This window comes from Schistocerca cancellata, chromosome 2, assembly GCF_023864275.1.
Source record: "Schistocerca cancellata isolate TAMUIC-IGC-003103 chromosome 2, iqSchCanc2.1, whole genome shotgun sequence".
Classification (NCBI taxonomy): domain Eukaryota; kingdom Metazoa; phylum Arthropoda; class Insecta; order Orthoptera; family Acrididae; genus Schistocerca; species Schistocerca cancellata.
Window position 1 is genome coordinate 1060958732 of NC_064627.1, and position 21075 is coordinate 1060979806.

The window sequence follows — 21075 nt, forward strand, 5'->3', positions numbered from 1 at the left end:
AGATACAGTAAATTAGGATGCCGTTTCTGTTATCACAATATGATCAAAAGAACTCCATGAGACACGAAAGGGTTGGTGGTTACCTCTGAGACTACTGCAGCACTATTTTTCTGAACTTATTTTGTTGAAATGTGCAGTCTTAAATTTTCCACAATAATATTTTTTTACGTTTTTCGTCTTTCTAGGCCATCATCAGAAACTTAAGACTGATCAGACAGTCAACAATCCGTCAGTGAGAGCTTCTAGCTGTACAACGATGGATATTTTCAAAGATACGAGGATCACTCCAAAAGAAATGCATATTATTTTTTTTAAATCCATCTTTTATTCTAAATGTTTGAAAGTTTTACAGTGTGTAGATACATCCTTTAGGAACAATATTTTAATTTCTCCACTTAATTTCCATCCCTCTCAACTGCCTTACGCCATGTTGGAACCAGCGCCTGTATACCCGCACGGTAAAATTCTGGACCAACCTGTTGGAGCCACTGTTTGGCAGCGTGCACAAGGGAGTCGTCATCTTCATACCTTGTTCCACGAAGAGAGTCTTTCAGTTTCCCAAAGAGATGATAGTCACATGGAGCCAGGTCAGGACTGTAAGGCGTGTGTTTCAGTGTTGTCCATCCGAGTTTTGTGATCGCTTCCATGGTTTTTTGACTGACATGTGGCCGTGCATTGTCGTGCAACAACAAGACATCCTGCTTTTGCCGATGTGGTCGAACACAACTCAGTCGAGCTTCAAGTTTCGTCAGTGTCGTCACATATGCATCAGAATATATGGTGGTTCCACTTGGCATGATGTCCACAAGCAAGAGTCCTACGGAATGGAAAAACACTGTAGCCTTAACTTTTCCAGCAGAAGGTGTGGTTTTGAATTTTTTTTCTTGGGTGAATTTGCATGTTGCCACTCCATTGATTGCCTCTTTGTCTCTGGTGAAAAATGATGGAGCCATGTTTCATTACCTGTCACAATTCTTCCAAGAAATTCATCTCCACCATTCTCGTAGAGTTCCAAAAGTTCGTTGCATACCGTTTTTCTTGTTTCTTTGTGAGCCACTGTCAACATCCTGGGAACCCACCTGGCACAAACCTTTTTTAACGCCAACACTTTCAGTATTCTGCTAACACTTGCTTCCCCTATCCCAACGTAGCGTGACAATTCGTTCACTGTGATGCGTCTGTCAGCAGTCACCATTTCGTTAACTCCTTGCACACTGTCTGGAGTGTGTGCAGTACGAGGCCTGCCACTGCGAGGACAATCCTCAATATTGCCGTGCCCGCTTTCAACACGTAACCTGCTTGCCCATCGACTAACTGTACTGCGATCGACAGCAGCATCTCCATACACCTTTTTCAACCTCTTGTGGATGTTTCCCACTGTCTCGTTTTCACAGCACAGGAATTCTATGACAGCACGTTGCTTCTGACGAACGTCAAGTGTAGCAGCCATCTTGAAGACATGTTGTGACGGCGCCACTCACGGGAACAGATTCAACTAAGTTTGAAAACAAGCGGGAAGGATGTATCTACACACTGTAAAACTTTCACACATGCAGAATGAAAACTGTATTTTTAGAAAAATAATGTGCATTTCTTTTGGAGTGACCCTCGTATGTGACACTGGAAGATTATGCATCTTTGCGAAAAACACAAAATTTGTAATGCTTCAATTACACAAGGGTAGAAAAGAACAAATATTCTGTAATGATATACTGAATTTTTTCGACTCTATAGATATGAGTATAAATCTGGAAAACACAGACAGAGAAGAACATATACGAATAAAACGTATGCCCAGCCCGAGATGCTGCAGTTGGCGGTCATGTGTGCATGAGATGTGCTTGCTTGTGTGTATGAATCGTGTGTATCTCTCTTTAACTAATGAAGGCTGTGGCCGAAATCTTCGTGCAAGTGTCTTTTAATTATGCCTGTCTGCAACTTAACGTGTCTTCTTTACCGTAAGTTTCTACATTGTTGATATTGCCACCTGAAGTTTCCATTGTTTCACGTATATATATATATATATATATATATATATATATATATATATATATATATATATATATATATACAACTGGTAAAACAGTACACTAAGTGTGTAGCGAGTCAGACTGGAATGGTACATAGGCAAAAGTACACAGGTTGGTGAATGTGATGATCTGGGGTACAGGTGAGGAAGAAGACAATGCAATGTGAGAAGTGGGAAACATTTATAAATTTAGACCAGGTCTGTTAACTTAGTGTAAAAACCATGTTAACTGGCTTCTGGTGCTTTAGCAAGGGTGAATAATGGAACTGTATTTGATCATTAACGACTAAGTCATAGTTCTGTGATTGGTATTTGATAGACAGAATTTCCAGTAATGTTGGTTTTCTACCTGTATTTGGTGTATGTAGAATATCACACTTTTAATATTAGAGCGGCATACATTCAGAGCATGCGCAGTAAAGGTGGAATAATTATTTTTCAGATTCCAACTCCTTTCATATTCAAATAGCTCAGTAGTTGTTATATTTCTCGTTTTGTCCCGTGTCAAATTGAAGCATTAAAGATCTTGTGTCTTCGCAGAGACGCGTGTAAACTTAAATGTCACAGAATAATGTTGAAAATTAGGTGGACTGATAAGCTAAGGAATGAGGAAGTTCTTTTCAGTATCTGTGAAGAAAGGAGCTTATGGAAAGCACTGACAAGAAGAAGGGACAGGATGGTAGAACATCTGTTAAGACATCATGGAATAACTCCCATGGGACTAGAGGGAGGTGTAGAGGGTAAAAACTGTAGAGGAAGACAGAGACTGGAATACATCCAGCAGATAATTGAGGACGTATGGCGCAAGTGCTCCGCAGAGATGAAGATGGTGGCACAGGAGAGCAATTCGTGGCAGGTCGTATCAAAGCAAAGGAGGTTTATCGGCGTTGCTTCTTCCCACACATCATTCGCGAATGGAACAGAGAAGAGAGGGAATTACAGTGGTAACCTGCCAGAAGTAACCTCCGCCACACACCGTGAGTTGACTTGTAGATACAGATGTATATTTGTAGCTGTGTTCGACAACTTTCAGAAGGTACGAGCTGTGCCGGCACTGTGATCAAACTTACATGTTTCTAAATATTTTTTCATTGTTTTCATTTTTACGAATCCAGTATGAAGTAATTTTTCATTCATTGCACAGCGGAGTCAGTAGGCAGGTCCCACCTGCCCAGCTGACCATGGCCGAACTCCCACGCACAACACAGCTCATCTGTACACTAATCGTATGTCTGAAGACCTTTCATTCATGGGAGTTCGATTTTTTAAAGAAATGTGGTGGTTGAACTGTGTGTCGTACAATCATATAATTTTGTGGGTATGCTCGGTGGTATAAATGGGTTCTGTTTGGAAAATGCGTACCAGATAACGGAGTCATTAGTAAAGAAATAATTCAAAACGTTATGATTGAAGTTTTACCGCATGAACAAAGAAAATTTATTAAGCGGTCACCTATTTTGCTTCCATTATTTTCTGTACCTGTAAGCAAAAAAAAGTTTAGGAAGGGTTTGAAATTATGTCTGAAGTTCTTCGAAAGCCCCTAATTGCTCCCATTATCAAACAATGGATGAGTGCCATTTACACTCTGGGTAATTTACGCTTCGTTTAAAAGAAAGCTGTTTTTCACGCATCCCAATGTTTATGACGTCATATCTCCTGAACTATATGTCGTAGAGTGATATACTTTTGAACGTGCATTCAGTGCTGTTTGTGGATACCGCATGCAAACTGTGTTGTGAATGGAGTAAGTAGTAAAAAATTAATAAACTAAAAAGCCACTCCTGTGCTGGAGTTGTACTGCACGAACAGCGGAAATCTAGTAAGCGATAAATTTTTTCCCTTCATCATTTTGTGGGTGGGTGTCACCGAGAAAAAGTTTCGTAAAGGTTCTAAACTGTGTGTAAAGTCTATTGGAAGCAGCTAAGTGCGTGTGAGTTAGGGTGCCTTGACACATATACACTGTTCCTAACTGTGACATTTCATTTATTGTACTAAGACTTTAACATAATATAACTCTTTAAAGCGAAGATTGTGGCAGCATTTTAAATTTTTAAATTCTGTCAGTACTTACTTATATGAAAAACTGAAAATAAAACTTTTGTTGCCCCTAGAAGCCTTTAGATAGGTAATCTGCAATCGTGTGAAGATGTCATTTCTATTCCCGTTAGAATTTTGGGCTGTGAACAGCTAATTGTTGTGAGAGCAAACAGCTCTATGTTGCAGTGGTATTGTGGGCAACTGAGGCGAGAAGGCGTGTGACTGGCTCCTCGGTCTGTATCGATAAACCAGCATAGTACCGTGGTTCAGCAGCGGCTTAAATCTATGGAAGAAACTGCCTAAAAGGAAGAACAGAGCAGCTGCTAAAATATTCAGAGACTGCAAGCGGTACACAGTAGCTCTCGGTACGGAAATTGTTTCTCGGTGTGCTTGGAATTGTGAAATTCTGACAACGAACATACGCGGAAACACAGCTAAGTATTCTGTAGATGGCACAGCCAGCTCTCTTCATTTTCTTTTCGAAAAAAAACTTAATATTAAACTATGTGTAATATTTATCAAAATATGATGATTTTTCACAATAGTACTATGTCACTTCATTGCTGAAACACTTATAGTTTCTGTCAAAGAACAGATCACCTTGCGGCATTAAGAACGGCATTAATTACAAGTCATCTGTCCAAACATTATCGTTTGTACTGAAATCATCGCCTTGCATTGGCTGTATCAGAACTATAGAACCTGTCTAGTCTTGGGTTTCGCCATGACACTGTATTGCTCCACGTGTAACTGTGACGCTTTCCTGAACCTTACGACTATGATCCAATGAATGGACAATGTTTGACTAAAGCTGGTAGTGTTTCAGTAAAGAAGGAACAGCCAGCTATTGTGCCAAATTATGATTTTTGCAAAATATTTAAAAGCTCTGTTAATCATCGAGTTTTGAAAACAATATAAAACGTTTGCTGTCGGTTCCTTGCTTATTATAACCTAACGTTATGGTGGTCATTTTTGATTAATGAGACATATTAATGTTGCAGCTAAAACCGAACTTATTTCTTTAGGTAAAAAAAAAATAGAAAAAGAAAAAAGATGATATAGTATGAGAGTACACTGAACCAGAAGCAATAATATTTGTGTGTGCAGCGCAATGGAAGGCTACATATTGTTCAATTAGGTAACGATTTGCATCGATCACATATAATGCTCTCCAAGAACAGGGGTCTGCAAGTGATAAATAGTACCTGTTGTGTGTGCCGGCCGGGGTGGCCGTGCGGTTCTAGGCGCTACAGTCTGGAACCGCGCGATCGCTACGGTCGCAGGTTCGAATCCTGCTTCGGGCATGGATATGTGTGATGTCCTTAGGTTAGTTAGGTTTAAGTAGTTCTAAGTTCTAGGGGACTGATGACTTCAGAAGTTAAGTCCCATAGTGCTCAGAGCCATTTTTGAACCTGTTGTGTGTAGTTCATTGAAATGAAACTCGTTACCTGATCTGTGAAAGAAATACCGTGCATGTGAAAGAATTTTACACAATCAGATAGCAATTACAAGTGAAAAATATTGCGTTCTCTTTTAAATTTCACGCTTTGGCACTAGAATAACTGTCAACAACGCAGTGACATCTTTCCACGGAAATTATTGTTACTTTAACCTGAAGCAGAAAACCACCACAGTTATTTCACATTACTTCAGTGCTTTTGAAAGGGTATTCTTATTGTAGTATTTCTGTATTGTTTCTGGTTTTGTGACTTACGTGCAAGCATGGTGGCAGTAAAGTGCTCATGTGGATGAACGTGGTTCGATAGTGCTGTTACACTCTCTGCCGCCTACGCATGGTATCAATGCGATACACTACCTTCCCCATCTAATAATGTCAGACATTCCCTTTGACACGGTAATAAACCAGCAATTTACGTAAGATAATCACACTGGTATTCGATTTATAATGTATTTTTTGTAGTGTGTCCGCTATAAAACCGAATATCGGAGCAAACACACTCGCGACCGATGCGAATCTATAATCAAAATCCCGGTTCCTAATTAGATACCACGTGTACGTTGTAAAGCGTACATCAGGGGATCACCTACGATATCGTAACATGTGGCACAGCATGGTTTTATCGTTATACTTGTTTGGAGACGCGTCAAAGCCTAATCGTCAATAAGGATAAGCCGCCTGACAGTAATTCGTGGCTGAGTGAGGCCGTGTACTGAACAGCTGATGCTCTGTAACACAGTGACGTCGACCGCACCACATGAGGCTCATCCGAGATTGACACTAGTCGTGAAAATAAAGAGCAGTTCCAGTAGCAGCTAAGTGTTGTAATTATACCTATCATACAATATCCGAAAGCTATGAAACACGAAATGCAAAAACCAGAAATAATTTTTGCAGTAACTTACGTAACCCTTATTTACAGAACATTAAGGAGAAGCCAATTTGGTTGGACATTAAGGTGAAGCCAGTTTGATAATGGTGGGAATTTGGGGGGTGGGGGGCTAGGCGAGGAGGGTGGGAGGGTAAAAATTATAGAGGAAGACCAAGACCTGACCACACTAGACAAGTCCAAATTGATGTAGGCTGAAATAGCGATGGAGACATACAGGGTAAAGTAGCATGGAGAGCTGCGTAGTGAATAGTGATTAGAGATTCATTCGTCTCGTAACATACATTCATTAATGATCTGATCATGATTGCACCATGCGCCCGCGTTTAATTTCGCGTAATTCCCGTGGATTTGGAATCCCTCTGGCCGCAGCAGCGCAAGGAGCGTTAAGGGGCTCCGGAAAGGCTCAAAATCATGAAAAGTTCAATTTTTACTTTTTTGCGTGTTCTGAATCTGCAGACTATTACCTTTTAATAGATATATAATTTATTCAATTCCGAAGACTACAACTATTTTTAAATTTTTTTTTGAAATGTGTTCTACATGGGCGTGACCCACTGTGGCGCTGTTAAACTGATGTCAAATGGTGTTATTATTAACGTCCGTGTTCATCTGGTACATTTTAGTGATGTGAGATAAAGTATGTGTTGTGGCTAACCTGTGATGGTTCAATATATATCGCTGGTGTGATTGTCGATTGTTTCATGTTTATTTACTCTGTCGTTATCTCGAAAATATTCGTAATTAATTCTGTTTCTTGAGTCTCTGTTTTGTTGAAGTATAATAATGAGTAAAAGTAAAGTTATTAGAAATCCTCTGAAGGCTTTTAAGAAAAGGAGAACTGTTGGAAAGCCAAAGGTATGTGTTATTACTGTAAATAATAACATTCTAACATGGTACGAGCGATGCTTGCTTTAGACAAGGAACGCCTTCGGGCTGCAGACAGGGCTGTAAAGAGTAAACAGGAGGAGGAACAAGAGGAAGCTGGAGGAGGAGTTTGCAGAGGATGAAGATAATCCATCCTATGGACCTGGAATGCGCTAAAAAGTTAATCCAATCTTCGTCGCTCGATTCCCAAAACTTTTGTTTTCTCATACTAATTACATGTTTTCTAAGGATCTTCCAAACATATTTGTGTCAAACTTTCAGTAAATGTTACACAGTACCTTCTGCATAATGTAACACAGCCTTTTTCCAAAAAACTGTATATTTTTGAATATATAAATAAAAAATTGCAAAAAAATGATGTGAATTTTCATTACAATTGAAAAAAAAATCATCTTTAATAACTGAACTAAAATTTTGTAAAATCCCTGTGTTAAGTTGTAGCCCATATTCCAATAAATAATCTGTAAAAAGTTCAACTTCCTACCTCAAATACTTTGTGAGGAAAGATGTAATTTATAAGCGTTATTTTAACATTGCAAGTATAGGGCGTTCCGGAGCCCCTTAATGTCGCCGGTAGAGGGCAGGTCGGAGGAGGAGGTAGCTGAGGGCTGCGGCGACCTGGAGAAGTGGAGAGTGTGACTTGGACGGATAGGAGCGCAAGTGAGGCGGCGTGTTGTTGTGGCCAAGCGTCTGCCGTGGCCCGTTGGCAGGGGTGGTGCCTCTGCTCGCTGCGCAGCCGTGAACACTGCTCGCTAAAAGCTACTTCGGCAGGACGCGAAGTATTCGGCGTGTCCTCTGCTACTGAAGCTGCAAGCAGCTTGCGTCCATTGTGGTGCCGGGTTCGGGTCCGGACTGACCTTTGCAAGTACTGGACGCGGTGGCGTCTGCTGGATGAAACCCGTGGGTTTCCTACTACGAGTAATCTTCGTTACATCCTTCTCTCGGCGCTCTCTAAGCTAGCGTTTGTCAATGGTTTAGAATCTAAGGGTATAAAATGCAGATGTAGTTCTTCTGACTACGAATTGTACTTGATAGTCAGTGAAAATTGTTTAATCTATCTACTTTATTTCTGAGGCATGTCTATAGTTACCTATTGGCTAGCATCACGAGCTCAAACAGTTTACTAAATTGTCTGCATCTAAAAAAATTCCATTATATTTAAATTTTACTAAATAATTAACGAGTTGTCTCTGTGTTACAGGATAGGTGATTGTATCTCTTGTTAACTGTGGTCTAGTTAAAGAAATTTTTAATGAATCTTTCTAGTACTGTGATAGCGGCAACCGCCGTCCTACGTTAGTAGAGAAGGAGGAATTATTGCTACTGGCGTTGCTTTTGCCGCCGCTTCTATCATCGTAAATTTGAACCATATTTGTCAGACATTTTGGCTACTTCGAAGGCAATAGCCGATGGTTGGTATTTGTGACATATTCATTTGACCATATGTTTTGCTGTTCGTAATGTACATGTATTTTTAGTTCCTTCAATGTTATTTACTAAAAGGAAGTGATTTTATGCTGTTGCCGTTTTTAGGTGTTTGTTATCAGTTGTGTTATTGAAATTTAGTCTTTTCAGTTCTGGAGGCAATTTTTTAATATTATTCTTGGATTTCTGCTTTTTAAAAGTAAATTCATTAGTGTTTTTAGAAACGCTAATAAATTCATTATGGCCCATTGCCTTTCTACTCAACCCCAGCTCCCTACCGCATTTCAATGATAGAGGAGAGTCAAAAATTTGAAATATAATTCTCTGAGATAAAATTATAGCTAATGAGATGGTGCATTATAATAAAGTTAATAAATACGTTGTTGAGAATTAACAATTACATTCACACAATAAAGCTAATGATGAATAGCATCACGCTTAGATTAGCAGTTGACCCTTCATGAACACTTCCACTAGGTAGTGATCTTATTTTATGTACGACACTGTAATTTAGCTTTATTTTCAGAAGAGCAAACTTCATGTTCAGAATGTTCTTGTCTTTCAACCTGGTGAAGATTTTCATTCCCATATATGGGGATTTTTTGCATATAGTTTTAATCGTTCAATAGGAAGCAACCAACCCTAATATTAATATGTGAACATGGAAAATTGAAGTACCGATTTTTAATATTAATTATACAAGGAGACCAATGAAACTTATATAAACCGAAAGGCAGATGTGCACAAACAAGAAAAATCATGTGTTTGCGTAGCAATTAAGAGAGTCAAAAGGAGAAAAGCTTTCCTCTGTCTCTTACACGGCTACCAGTTTCTTCCCCGCATATCGATCACGTACTGTAGTAGAAATGACACACGAAAGTAACCACGTTTCCTGAAGTCGCATTCTAGGGACGTTCGTGTTTAAATGCTGCAGACGGTTCATTTCCAGCAACACACGCATACCGGATAGCTAAAATGCCAGAACCACTGGGTCGTTGATGTTGTCAGCAGTGGAGAACAAAATGTACTGATTGTACTTAACGTTGTTTATTGGCGTCGTTTTCACGCTTACTTTTGTCTAAGAGTGAATTGAACTAACATTCTTTTTATTTGTCGCCATTACCACAGAATTGAAGTAAGTTCCTAATTTTCAATTCCTTCATTCTGAATAGCTACGTTTTCCCTTATTATGAGGAAACTATATTTGCTTTAAGGTATGCCTGGAAGAAGAACACTAAGGGGTCGGATGGAAAGACGAAGAGGTAGAGAGAGGCAGTTTTTTCGTAGACAAAGTAATAGGATAATGTGGACAATGACGTAGATATTTTTATTGTTATTTTGATAGACACATTTAAATGTGCACTGAACGTACTTCCAAATAATTTTGAGACTAGTCTTAAAGGAAAAATTAATTTACTGCCGTTAACACAAAATTTATTTTTCAGCGCATTGTATCAAAGACTTTCTTCAAATGATCGAACAATTAAATAGAACTCAACGAATTATTTTATGATATTCGTAGCAACAATGCAGCATTTGCTACGGTCAGTTTTGAGGCTTCAATTTCAGACTCAGTTTTACGTGGAGTTTAAGGTACAGGACATTTTGTATCACAGGTCAGGTGTAATGACTTCTACGTATGATCGTTCACCATGTTATGCACAGTCACACTTTTATGACAGCCGCACAATTAGTCGAATCCGACAACTTGTGATACTTTTACTATATAATTTATCACAATGATTTTAGATGATTTATTCTGGTTTACTCCTTAAAATGGTTATTATCTCTCCTCCTCCCGGAGGTTCGAGTCCTCCCTCGGGCATGGGTCTGTGTGCTGCTCTTAGTATAAGTTAGTTTAAGTAATGAGTAAGTCTAGGGACCGATGACCTCAGCAGTTTGGTCCCTTAAAAATTCAAACACATTTGAACATTTGGTTATTATCTGGTAGATGTTTAGAAAGTTGAGTGTTGAAACCTACAGTATTTTAAATAATCGACGACATCATTCCTTTGGACGTGCTGCATACATGTTCCTAACGACTTTTTGTCTAGAGCTTCAATACACGAGATGTATTACTAGAGTTTCCTCCTCCCCCCCCCCCCTCCCCCCCCCCCAGAAAAAAGACGATCATACTTCATTAGTGATAAGAAATAACTATGGTATCCAGTTTTTCATCTGTCAATATCATTGGCACAGGATAATGTTTGCAAGGCAACCGCCAAACTACACAATCGGCTTCGTATGTACGCAGTATAGATATTTAAATACAGAACTCTTATCCAACTTTAGTCCCAGAAATCCTGCTACGTCCTCATATTTAAAACTTACTTTAATTTTCTGGCATTTTACTGTTGGGTCCTGAATGATATAAATATTTTTTTTGAATCGTTCAGAGCCAAACTGTTTATTTGGAGCTGTAGTTTTAAGCTATCGAGTGTGTTAATGATGCAGTCAAGGAATCAGTTACGTAAAACAGATACATTATCTGCAGAAAGAACCGATGGAGCGCTGACATTAAAATCATTAACATACAACACCAGGAGACTAGAGGCTTGAGGAACACCTTGTGTCACTGTTCTCCACTTTGAAAGTATAATTTGTTACGCTTGAGGAGATAAATTACTCTTTGTTTCCTGTTATACAGCTGTAATGTACTTAGAACGGTGATGCGTTGCCTTTTAATGCGAAAACCATACAAAAAAATAAGGGTTTGTCAAAGGGCAAGCAAGAGATTCTTTTCGTAATTGCAGGGTGATACATGAAAAGAAACAAATCAGTTATGGAACTGACTAGAGTGGGAAACGCCATTATCACTGTAATGAAAATGAAGTGGCGTTGGGTTGACATGTAGCCAGGCGAATGAACGGTAAATGAGAATTCCAGGAGGTAAGAAAAGGGCGAGTTCATGCTGTACTGGGAGGTGGGTTGATAACATTAGAAAACATGCATCGGCAACACGGATACGTATCGCCAAAGACAGCAATGCATTGAAACGGGTAGAGATTACCCTTATGGAGTTGTGGATGTCAAATGGTTGTGAGGAATTCAAGAACATTAATTTGCACTGTCGTACCTGTCTTCGTTTTATGTGCTGCTGTTAATTTATCCCACGTCGCGGGGAAGAGCAACTCGCAAACCTCTTCCCACAGTTTCCGTTTCAAATCCGCATTCGCGTACTCTGCGCCCTCTTTCGTGTACAGAGGAGGCCGTTTCTGGATCTCCTCTATCAGGCATTCGTTGTCGATGAACTCTTCCCACGGAAGAACAAAGCAACGACTCATTTCCGGAGGCATAGCGTATTGCGCAAGAGCGCGCTGCGGTTGCCTCTGCGGCACTGACTGCCAGAGAGAGCGTGTACAAGCAAACGGAGACACAGGCATCCGGCGTGGGCCGTCGCCTCGTCAGCGGACAGAAAGGCTGACGAGCTGTCACGTCGGCGCTTGTGCGCGCTTGCGTGGGGGCATTAAGCGGGCGACAAAACCGGCTGTGTGCGCTCTAGCAACAATTCAGGTGCAGATTCGCTTTCGCGGCAGTCTCCCGGAAGTATCAACAGTTTCTTTTGAAGCCTTTGCTTCCGTGTATACGTAATGGAATCAAAGTCTATGGACAAGCGTTCAGACGCAATACAAACGGCAGACAATCGTCACATTGCACTGTTCGTTTCTGTTTACAGTCGCATAGTAGGTCTCAAGCGAGTGTTGTGCTACGAGTAGCAGTTCTGGAACATGAAACGTGAAGACCAGAATTCACATCAACTCACTGTTGTTTACTCTTGTTTCCCAAGATCTTGAGCACAACAAATCGCGTACCTGTTTAGGGTGATACAGGGTGATTCAAAAAGAACACCACAACTTTAGGAATTTAAAACTCTGCAACGACAATAGGCAGAGCTAAGCACTATCTGTCGGCGAATTAAGGGAGCTATAAAGTTTCATTTAGTTGTACATTTGTTCGCTTGAGGCGCTGTTGACTAGGCGTCAGCGTCAGTTGATGCTAAGATGGCGACCGCTACTGTAACTGGACTACAGTATCTGGAGATGTTAGAGAATTGGCTGTTCCCTCAGCTCGAACAAGAAGCACAACAATTCATATTTCAGCAGGATGGAGCGCCACCACATTGGCACTTATCTGTGCGTAACTACCTGAACGTCAACTACCCGAGGCGATGGATCGGCCGCCAGGCACCCCTGACAAAGCACTTCATCAATGGCCTCCAAGAAGCCCTGATCTTACCCCCTGCGATTTTTTCTTATGGGGGTATGTTACGGATATGGTGTTTTGGCCACCTTTCCCAGCCACCATTGATGATTTGAAACGAGAAATAACAGCAGCTATCCAAACTGTTACGCCTGATATGTTACAGAGAGTGTGGAACGAGTTGGAGTATCGGGTTGATATTGCTCGAGTGTCTGGAGGGGGCCATATTGAACATCTCTGAACCTGTTTTTGAGTGAAAAAAAAAACCTTTTTAAATACTCTTTGTAATGATGTATAACAGAAGGTTATATTATGTTTCTTTCATTAAATACACATATTTAAAGCTGTGGTATTCTTTTTGAATCACCCTGTATTATGAAAATGCCCGCCCGGTTGGCCGTGCGGTCTAACGCACGGCTTTCCGGTCCCCCGCACGAATCCGCTCGGCGGATTTGTGTCGAGGTCCGGTGAGCCGGCCAGTTTGTGGATGGTTTTTAGGCGGTTTTCCCTCTGCCTCGGCAAATGCGGGCTGGTTCCCCTTCTTCCGCCTCAGCTACACTATGTCGGCGATTGCTTCGCAAACAAGTTTTCCACGTACGCATACACCACCATTACTCTACCACGCAAACATAGGGGTTACACTTGTCTGGTGTGAGACGTTCCCTGAGGGGTCCACCGGGGGCCGAACCGCACAATAATCCCGGGTTCGGTGTGGGGCGGCGGAGGGGTGAAGTGGGACTGCGGTAGTCGTCGTGAGGTTGCGGACCACTGCGACTGCGGCGGAGACGGAGCCTCTCTGTCGTTTCTAGGTCCCCGGTTAACATAACATAACATAATATTATGAAGCGATTTACACTGCCGGAAATATATACGTGACCACCAAGGACAAGGCCATTTTATTGACAAGTGAGGTAACAGGTAGTTTATCGTTTTGTTGTTGTTGTGGTCGTCAGTCCTGAGACTGGTTTGATGCAGCTCTCCATGCTACTCTATCCTGTGCAAGCTTCTTCATCTCCCAGTATCTACTGCAACCTACATTCTTCTGAATCTGCTTAGTGTATTCATCTCTTGGTCTCCCTCTACGATTTTTACCCTCCACACTGCCCTCCAATGCTAAATTTGTGATCCCTTGATGCCTCAAAACATGTCCTACCAACCGATCCCTTCTTCTAGTCAAGTAGTGCCACAAACTTCTCTTCTCCCCATTCCTATTCAATACCTCCTCATTAGTTACGTGATCTACCCACCTTATCTTCAGCATTCTTCTGTAGCACCACATTTCGAAAGCTTCTATTCTCTTCTTGTCCAAACTAGTTATCGTCCATGTTTCACTTCCATACATGGCTACACTCCATACAAATACTTTCAGAAACGACTTCCTGACACTTAAATCTATAGTCGATGTTAACAAATTCCTCTTCTTGAGAAACGCTTTCCTTGCCATTGCCAGTCTACATTTTATATCCTCTCTACTTCGACCATCATCGGTTATTTTACTCTTTTACTACTTTAAGTGTCTCATTTTCTAATCTAATTCCCTCAGCATCACCCGACTTAATTTGACTACATTCCATTATCCTCGTTTTGCTTTTGTTGATGTTCATCTTATATCCTCCTTTCAAGACACTGTCCATTCCGTTCAACTGCTCTTCCAAGTCCTTTGCTGTCTCTGACAGAATCACAATGTCATCGGCGAACCTCAAAGTTTTTACTTCTTCTCCATGAATTTTAATACCTACTCCGAATTTTTCTTTTGTTTCCTTTACTGCTTGCTCAATATACAGATTGAATAACATCGGGGAGAGGCTACAACCCTGTCTTACTCCTTTCCCAACGACTGCTTCCCTTTCATGCCCCTCGACTCTTATAACTGCCATCTGGTTTCTGTACAAACTGTAAATAGCCTTTCGCTGCCTGTATTTTACCCCTGCCACCTTCAGAATTTGAAAGAGAGTATTCCAGTTAACATTGTCAAAAGCTTTCTCTAAGTCTACAAATGCTAGAAACGTAGGTTTGCCTTTTCTTAATCTTTCTTCTAAGATAAGTCGTAAGGTCAGTATTGCCTCACGTGTTCCAACATTTCTACGGAATCCAAACTGATCTTCCCCGAGGTCGGCTTCTACCAGTTTTTCCATTCGTCTGTAAAGAATTCGCGTTAGTATTTTGCAGCTGTGACTTATTAAACTGATAGTTCGGTAATTTTCACATCTGTCAACACCTGCTTTCTTTGGGATTTGAATTATTACATTCTTCTTGAAGTCTCAGGGTATTTCGCCCGTCTCATACATCGTGCTCACCAGATGGTAGAGTTTTGTCATGACTGGCTCTCCCGAGGCCATCAGTAGTTCAAATGGAATGTTGTCTACTCCCGGGGCCTTGTTTCGACTCAGGTCTTTCAGTGCTCTGTCAAACTCTTCACGCAGTATCTTATCTCCCATTTCGTCTTCATCTACATCCTCTTCCATTTCCATACTATTGTTCTCAAGTACATCGCCCTTGTATAGACCCTCTATATACTACTTCCACCTTTCTGCCTTCCCTTCTTTGCTTAGAACTGGGTTTTCATCTGAGCTCTTAATATTCATACAAGTTGTTCTCTTTTCTCCAAATGTCTCTTTAATTTTCCTGTAGGCAGTATCTATCTTACCCCTAGTGAGACAAGCCTCTACATCCTTACATTTGTCCTCTAGCCATCCCTGCTTAGCCATTTTGCACTTCCTGTCGATATCATTTTTGAGACGTTTGTATTCCTTTTTGCCTGCTTCATTTACTGCATTTTTATATTTTCTCCTTTCATTAATTAAATTCAATATTTCTTCTGTTACCCAAGGATTTCTATTAGCCCTCGTCTTTTTACCTACTTGATCCTCTGCTGCCTTCACTACTTCATCCCTCAGAGCTACCCATTCTTGTTCTACTGTATTTCTTTCCCCCATTCCTGTCAATTGTTCCCTTATGCTCTCCCTGAAACTCTCTACAACCTCTGGTTCTTTCAGTTTATCCAGGTCCCATCTCCTAAAATTCCCACCTTTTTGCAGTTTCTTCAGTTTCAATCTGCAGTTCATAACCAATAGATTGTGGTCAGAATCCACATCTGCCCCAGGAAATGTCTTACAATTTAAAACCTGGTTCCTAAATCTCTGTCTTACCATTATATAATCTATCTGATACCTTTTAGTATCTCCAGGATTCTTCCAGGTATACAATCTTCTTTTATGATTCTTGAACCAAGTGTTGGCTATGATTAAGTTATGCTCTGTGCAAAATTCTACAAGGCGGCTTCCTCTTTCATTCCTTCCCCCCAATCCATATTCACCTACTATGTTTCCTTCTCTCCCTTTTCCTACTGACGAATTCCAGTCACCCATGACTATATTAAATTTTCGTCTCCCTTCACTACCTGAATAATTTCTTTTATCTCGTTATACATTTCATCTATTTCTTCATCATCTGCAGAGGTAGTTGGCATATAAACTTGTACTACTGTAGTAGGCATGGGCTTTGTGTCTATCTTGGCCACAATAATGCGTTCACTATGCTGTTTGTAGTAACTAACCCGCACTCCTATTTTTTTATTCATTATTAAAGCTACTCCTGCATTACCCCTATTTGATTTTGTATTTATAACCCTGTAATCACCTGACCAAAAGTCTTGTTCCTCCTGCCACCGAACTCCACTAATTCCCACTATATCTAACTTTAACCTGTCCATTTCCCTTTTTAAATTTTCTAACCTACCTGCCCGATTAAGGGATCTGACATTCCACGCTCCGATCCGTAGAACGCTAGTTGTAGGGACATATAATTACAAACTGAGACCAAATGAAACACACATGTCACAGGAAAGGGTGCTCGATCAGTTGCATCAAACAGAGTGTACCCCTCTCTAGTGGCAAGACAGGCGTGTATTCTAGCATACAAATGGCCATAGAGGTGCCCAATGGCTTCCTGCTACAGACTGTGCCAAGCATCTTGCACCGTAGCAATTCGGCTGGAGAATGAGTGAGTGTCTGCTTCGTCACGTCCCATACGCGTTTGATTTATCTATATCTACATCTACATAGATACTCTGCAAATCAGACTTACGTGCCTTCACAAGAATTTTCTATTATTTCAATCTCGAACAGCGCGCGGAAGAAAACGAACACCTATATCTTTCCGTGCGAGTTCTGATTTCTCTTATTTTATAATGATGATGGTTTCTCCGTACGTAGGTCGGCGCCAACAAAATGTTTTCGCATTCGAAGGAGAAAGTTGGTGATTGAAATTTCGTAAAGAGAACGAAAAATCCTTTGTTTTAATGATGTCCTGTATCATGCCAGTTACAATCTCTTCCCTATTTCACCATGATACAAAACGTGCTGCCCTTCTTTGAACTTCCTCGATATTCTCCGTCAATCCCAGCAGGTAAGGATCCCAGACGGTGCAGCAGTACTCCAAAAGAGGACAGTCAAGCGTAGTGTAGGCAGTCTCTTTAGTAGATCTGTTACAGCTTCTGAGTGTTCTGCCAATAAAACGCAGTCTCCGGTTTGCCTTCCCCACAACGTTTCCTGCGCGTTCTTTCAAATTTAAGTTGTTCGTAACTGTAGTTCCTAGATGTTTAGTTGAATTTACGGCCTTTAGATTTTATTGATTTATCGTGTAATCGAAGTTTAACGAATTCTGTTTAGCACTCAGATTGTCTCCCAAATCGTTTACGTAGATAAGGAACAGCAGAGCGCCTATGACACTATCTTGGCGAACGCCAGAAGTCACTGCTGTTCAACTCGATGACTTCCCATCAATTACTCCGAACTCCGACCACTGACAGGATATCACGAATCCAGTCACATAACTGAGACGATGGCCGATAAGCACGCAATTTCACTACAAGGCGCTTGAGTGATACAGTGTCAAAAGCATTCTGGAAATCCAGAAATACGGAATCGATTTGAAAACCTTTTTCGGTAGCATTCAACAAAAAAAATAAAAAATAAAAAAAAGGTTCAAATGGCTCTGAGCACTATGGGACTTAACATCTGAGGTCATCAGTCCCCTAGAACTTAGAACTACTTAAACCTAACTAATCTAAGGACATCACACACATCCATGCTCGAGGCAGGATTCGAACCTGCGACCGTAGCGGTCGCGCGGTTCCAGACTGAAGCGCCTAGAACCGCTCGGCCACACCGGCCGGCAACAATCAACAGTTCGTGTGAGTATACAGTTACTCATGTTTCACAAGAACGATGTTTTCTAAATCGGTGTTGACTGTGTGTCAATAGCCCGTCCTCTTCGAGGTAATCATAATGTTCGGACACAATATATGTTCCGAAATCCTTCTGCATTCGACGTTAATGATTTGGGACTATAATTCAGCGGATTACTCCTGTTGTCTTTCTTGAATATTGGTGTCATCTTTGGAACTTTCCAGTCCTTCGGTAGGGATCTTTTATCGAGCGAGCGATTGTATATGACTGTTAAGTATGGAGCTATTGCATCAGCATACTCTGAAAGGAACCTAACTGATATACAGTATGGACGGGAATACTTGCTTCTGTTAAGTGATTTACGCTGATTGGCAAGAAACCTAGTGATCTTACTGGTCATGACAGCTGTTATACACCACTTAGAGCACGTTGCGTTGCAGCAGCCGTATGTTCTGAAAGAGCACGTCACCTTCTTGTCGAAGAAATGGCAGTAGCATAGGGATAACAACCTGTGCAGTGTGGAGGGGGCACTGGTTACATTACGCTGCAGGAACGATTGTGACTGCTAGTTGTGACTGATGCCTTCCTCCCTCCCTACACAATCAAAGCCTTGGATGAGACCCTTGTGTCGTGGGAGAGAGCCCTCTGGAATAGGCAACTCTCAGATCTACGGCATATGTAGGTTGATTCACGAAGATACACCAATATTTTAGTATGTTATTCTCCTAGTGAAACTAAAGAAAAAGGACATATGTCCGCAAATGTTTAGTTACGGAGCTACGGCTAATAAAAGATTCTTGCCTGAAATTTAGCAACTTCGCTAACATACAAGCAAAGAAGTAATTTCGTAAAATTTTTAATTTATTAAGTACTTGGTCCAGTTTGTTTTCTAAATTCCAGACAATTGCACAAAGTTTTCAACAGAAGTTGTAGAGAATTTAATTTTGGAAAAATGACGGTATAACGTTATCTGAAGCTGTATGAATGTGTCAGATAATTTGCTTTTATTAATACTGTAGCATCCGTGAATTCATGTTAAACCGGAAAAAAACAAAGCTCAGTGTTAAAGTTGTACAGTGTACATACAATTTCACAAAACATTCACAATAAATGTTCAAAAATGTCTCCACAGAGTTCAATGCATTTAGCTGCACGTGTATGAACAGGTTTTGTTGCTTATTTCAGACTCACAGGGTTGTTCGTAGTTTCGTCTATTGCATTCATAATGCGAGCAAGTAATGCCTCGCGTGTATTGACTGTTGTTATTATGTTCTTTCACTGAACAGTACAGAAAACTAACTCGTTTCAAGGTTAGGAAACGCCTGAAACAACTCTTTAACGGTTGCCTATAACGACATAAACGTTTATACATTCTTAATGGAAAGTAAACAAATTTACTTGCATAAAAGTCTTTGGTTCTCTGGATGTTCTGGAAAACTACTGCAGATTCGGGTCGGGCGCATGTTTTATTACATTCACCAGACCAATAACAAGAAAATAAATGGAAATCGTGCTTTACTCTAACCTCGTACAGTTTTAAGATTGCTTCATACACTCCTGGAAATTGAAATAAGAACACCGTGAATTCATTGTCCCAGGAAGGGGAAACTTTATTGACACATTCCTGGGGTCAGATACATCACATGATCACACTGACAGAACCACAGGCACATAGACACAGGCAACAGAGCATGCTCAATGTCGGCACTAGTACAGTGTATATCCACCTTTCGCAGCAATGCAGGCTGCTATTCTCCCATGGAGACGATCGTAGAGATGCTGGATGTAGTCCTGTGGAACGGCTTGCCATGCCATTTCCACCTGGCGCCTCAGTTGGACCAGCGTTCGTGCTGGACGTGCAGACCGCGTGAGACGACGCTTCATCCAGTCCCAAACATGCTCAATGGGGGACAGATCCGGAGATCTTGCTGGCCAGGGTAGTTGACTTACACCTTCTAGAGCACGTTAGGTGGCACGGGATACATGCGGACGTGCATTGTCCTGTTGGAACAGCAAGTTCCCTTGCCGGTCTAGGAATGGTAGAACGAACGGTTCGATGACGGTTTGGATGTACCGTGCACTATTCAGTGTCCCCTCGACGATCACCAGTGGTGTACGGCCAGTGTAGGAGATCGCTCCCCACACCTTGATGCCGGGTGTTGGCCCTGTGTGCCTCGGTCGTATGCAGTCCTGATTGTGGCGCTCACCTGCACGGCGCCAAACACGCATACGACCATCATTGGCACCGAGGCAGAAGCGACTCTCATCGCTGAAGACGACACGTCTCCATTCGTCCCTCCATTCACGCCTGTCGCGACACCACTGGAGGCGGGCTGCACGATGTTGGGGCGTGAGCGGAAGACGGCCTAACGGTGTGCGGGACCGTAGCCCAGCTTCATGGAGACGGTTGCGAATGGTCCTCGCCGATACCCCAGGAGCAACAGTGTCCCTAATTTGCTGGGAAGTGGCGGTGCGGTCCCCTACGGCACTGCGTAGGATCCTACGGTCTTGGCGTGCATCCGTGCGTCGCTGCGGTCCGGTCCCAGGTCGACGGGCACGTGCACCTTCCGCCGACCACTGGCGACAACATCGATGTACTGTGGAGACCTCACGCCCCACGTGTTGAGCAATTCGGCGGTACGTCCACCCGGCATCCCGCATGCCCACTATACGCCCTCGCTCAAAGTCCGTCAACTGCACATACGGTTCACGTCCACGCTGTCGCGGCATGCTACCAGTGTTAAAGACTGCGATGGAGCTCCGTATGCCACGGCAAACTGGCTGACACTGACGGCGGCGGTGCACAAATGCTGCGCAGCTAGCGCCATTCGACGGCCAACACCGCGGTTCCTGGTGTGTCCGCTGTGCCGTGCGTGTGATCATTGCTTGTACAGCCCTCTCGCAGTGTCCGGAGCAAGTATGGTGGGTCTGACACACCGGTGTCAATGTGTTCTTTTTT

General features: G+C 41.8%; 1 protein-coding gene across 2 annotated transcripts in view; it reads right to left on the minus strand.

The window, feature by feature from the left end:
- Positions 1–21075, minus strand: part of LOC126149522 (uncharacterized) — a 222703-nt gene that overhangs the window by 12769 nt on the left and 188859 nt on the right. The window contains exon 1 of one of the 2 annotated variants that reach the window (XM_049915819.1): positions 11804–12051. The exons of the other annotated variant lie outside the window; for it this stretch is intronic. Coding sequence (XP_049771776.1) covers positions 11804–12023 — 220 coding nt within the window. The 5' untranslated portion in view covers positions 12024–12051. Of the gene's footprint in view, positions 1–11803; positions 12052–21075 lie in introns of those variants that run through there. 2 annotated transcript variants of the gene reach the window in all.